At 54.4% G+C, this 3167-nt stretch overlaps 1 protein-coding gene across 1 annotated transcript in view; it reads right to left on the reverse strand.

Annotated features, from left to right (window-relative positions):
- Positions 1-215: 215 nt before the first annotated feature.
- Positions 216-3167, reverse strand: part of LOC308141183 (volume-regulated anion channel subunit LRRC8D) — a gene marked incomplete at both ends in the record, with an annotated part of 8687 nt that continues 5735 nt past the window's right edge. The window contains 2 exons of the mRNA XM_080511238.1: positions 216-1332; positions 1949-2326. Of these exons, the coding sequence (XP_080367364.1) occupies positions 216-1332; positions 1949-2326 (1495 nt within the window). The remainder of the gene's footprint in view (positions 1333-1948; positions 2327-3167) is intronic.

Consider the following 3167-nt stretch of genomic DNA (forward strand, 5'->3'; position numbering starts at 1 on the left):
AAATCTGTATTATCACTTTATCTTCTTGAATTTATTCTGACGGTGTTGAATGAAAATCATATTTTAAACTGTGTTTGCTGAGTGATTCCCCAGATTTCCATCAGGGACTCTCTCATGACGCCAGGCGTTAACCACTACATTGTGTGGCGTTTTATTTAGAGTGCCAACGAGCCACCGTACGAGATTATTGGCATTAGCTTGCCGTCGGTCTGTTCTCAGATGCGTGACTCCAGGGCCGAGGAGAAGCTCCACTGTGTGGGACAGAAGAAGGGGAAGCTGTCAGACTCCGGCCTGGGTGGAGTCTCTGCGGCAGACGGGGTGTAGGAGTGGCTGAGGAGGTTCCTTGCGGGTGGAGGTAAAGAGAGGAGCAGCCAGCTCTCCACCAGGAGACCCCCGCCATGCAGCCCCGAGCAGCAGCCCAGCTCGGAGGGGAGCTCCCGCAGACAGTTCCCCCGCAGGTCCAGCCTGCTCAGCCCAGTCAGCGCCGCCACTCCTCCGGGGATGGAAGTCAGAGAGTTGCGGGCCACGCTGAGAACGCGCAGCTCCGCGCAGCCACCGAAGAGGTCGGGGGGCAGCCCCTCCAGCCGGTTCCCGCCGAGGTCCAGCTCCGTGAGCAGCCGCAGCGCCCCCACCTCGGCCGGGAGCTCCTCCAGCAGGTTGCCGGCCAGCAGGAGGCGGCGGAGGCGGCGGAGCGTGAAGAGCGCCGGGGGAAGGCTCTGGAGCCGGTTGTTGGACAGGTCCAGGAGCTCCAGGCCGCGGAGCACGGCGACGCCGGGCGGCAGGGCCAAGACGCGGTTGTAGCCCAGCCTCAGGCAGGACAGGCGTCTCAGGTGAGCCAGGCTGAGCAGCTCCTCCAGGGTCCTCAGGTTGTTGCGCTGGAGGTCGAGTGTGCGCAGGCGGGTCAGAGCCGGCAGGGCGGAGGGGAGACGCTCCAGCCTGCAGTCCCGCAGCTGCAGCTCCGTCAGGTCCGCCACCCTCTTCAGGCCCGTCAGCACCAGCAGCCTGGTGCCCTCGTTGCAGATCTCCAGTCTGGTCAGGCTGCCCGCCACCTCACACAGCTCCGCCGGGATCCTCTGCAGCAGGCCTCTGATCACCAGCACCCGCAGGTGACGCAGCTGCCGCAGGCTCCCGAGCGCCCAGCTCCGCCCGACTCCACCTTCGCCGCCCAGACGACCCGAGAGGTGGAGCTCATGCAGGCCGCGGAGGGAGAGCACCCAGCCGGGGACCTCCGAGGCCTGGCCGAAGGTGAGCTGGAGGACCTCCAGACGTTCCTGCAGGACGGCCAGTGCAGTGGGATCCACGGCCGGGGTGCAGTGGTGGAGGTGGAGCTCCCTGCAACAACCAGGAGCGAGCTCTTAATCAGCGCAGACAACATTCATAGCATAAATAGTAAACAAACAAATGGAGGCATCTTTCAGCAGTGTCAAACGCATTTTAGTTCAAACGGCCCGATTTCATCCTACTGTGGTGTAAATAGTGTCGCAATGATCTTTAAATTCAAACTCACAGTTTTGTCTATGTTGTAGCGCCGAGGAGAAGTTTTTTAAAAAGTCAATGTTTTTGCAAAAACAAAACAATTAGTACCAAAAAGCTCTACAATGTCAACATGGAGTAAAATGTAATGAAACCTTGTGGTGTGAAATAAAGCGAAATGTAAAAAAAAAGGTCTCCGACAGCTGTGGTGATATGCTTTCTTTATTTTAAACCCTCTCTCTGACAGCAGAGAGGTGAGCGTCTCTCCGGCAGCTTCAGTCATCTCTCAGCTCCGGTCTCAGCGTCGCTTTTAAGAAATGTTCTTTTTTTTCTAAGAAGTTTTCTTTGAAATGTTTACAGTTTGCTTGACGGTTTAGCCGGACTGGAGCCTCTTGCAGCCTGACTTAAGATTGATTGATACAACGGGGCCCTTCAATCCGGGCTAAAAGGTTAAAGGTCAACGAGTAAGTCCCACCTGAGCGCCGCCATGTTGGCCACCTGCGCGGTGAACCTGGCCTCTGCGATGAGCTCCAGCTTGAGGACGTGCAGCTGGCCGAGGGTGAAGAGCGCCGGGGGAAGGCGGGGCAGAGCCACCAGCCGCAGCGTGGAGCGGCCGTCGGCGTCCGCCGAGGTCAGGCCGCGCAGCTGCTCCTCCCCCCAGCGCCGCTCCAGGCTCTCCTCCAGCAGCCGGCTCTCGCTGACCGGGGACAGGAAGACGGACAGCCGCTGCACCAGCAGGGGGTCGTACTGGTCCAGCATGTGGATGAGGAAGGCCAGGTCGTTGCGGAGGTCGGGCACGTCTCTCATGGAGCGCAGGTCCTTGGCAGAGTGGAAGGAGTACCGCCGCAAGGAGCTGGGAGAGAGAGAGAGACGCAACACAGAAAACGTCGGGGACTCATCGGTGGGGCCGAGGCTCGGTGGTGTTGGGATCTCACAGGACCACGGAACGTTTGTTCATTTCTGGGGACAAGACAATTCTCATATGTCATGATACACAGTCATGACATGTGAATTCTGACCCAGGAATGTGATTGTCTTTCACACCCAGTGAAACACCTCTGACTCCACACTTGTAGCAAAAGGCTTTTTCTTGCAAGACTCGGCCCCCGAGTCGGGAGGTTGCTGAAGGCATGCCCCCAGCGTTAGCATACAGCTAACACCAGAGGCCTGTGACCAGGGGCCTTCACTCCTCAACGCCTCACACGGGGCATCAATATGTAGGGAGTTCTTACCTCGTAAGGATCACTATTTATGTTGTGGTTGGCTATCGATATTGATTAATAATTATCGAAGATAATTATTAATATTGTTAACAATTTATACATTTTTGTATCAGTCTCATAAGATATACTAAACAGTTAATCGGGAATTTGAAATAATAGTCAAATTAATTACAATTACCAGAATTAACAGTAAAAGGTGAATTAAATGTCGACCTCTTCTGTGTCAAGAATTCGAAAATCCTTCACTCTTTACTGTTAATTCTGGTCATTAGTAATTAATTTAACTATTAATTCAAATTCCTGATTAACTGTTTAGTATATCTTATGACACTGATAGACAGGGCCGCCCCTGGCCAAGTGGGGGCCCTAGGCAGGATTTTATTTTGCGGCCCCCTTCCAATAACATAATAATAATAATTATTATTATTATTATTACTATTATTATTGTATTGACGTTTGGAAGCCATCTCT

Source organism: Blennius ocellaris, assembly GCF_963422515.1.
Source record: "Blennius ocellaris genome assembly, chromosome: 16".
NCBI classification, from domain to species: Eukaryota; Metazoa; Chordata; class Actinopteri; order Blenniiformes; family Blenniidae; genus Blennius; species Blennius ocellaris.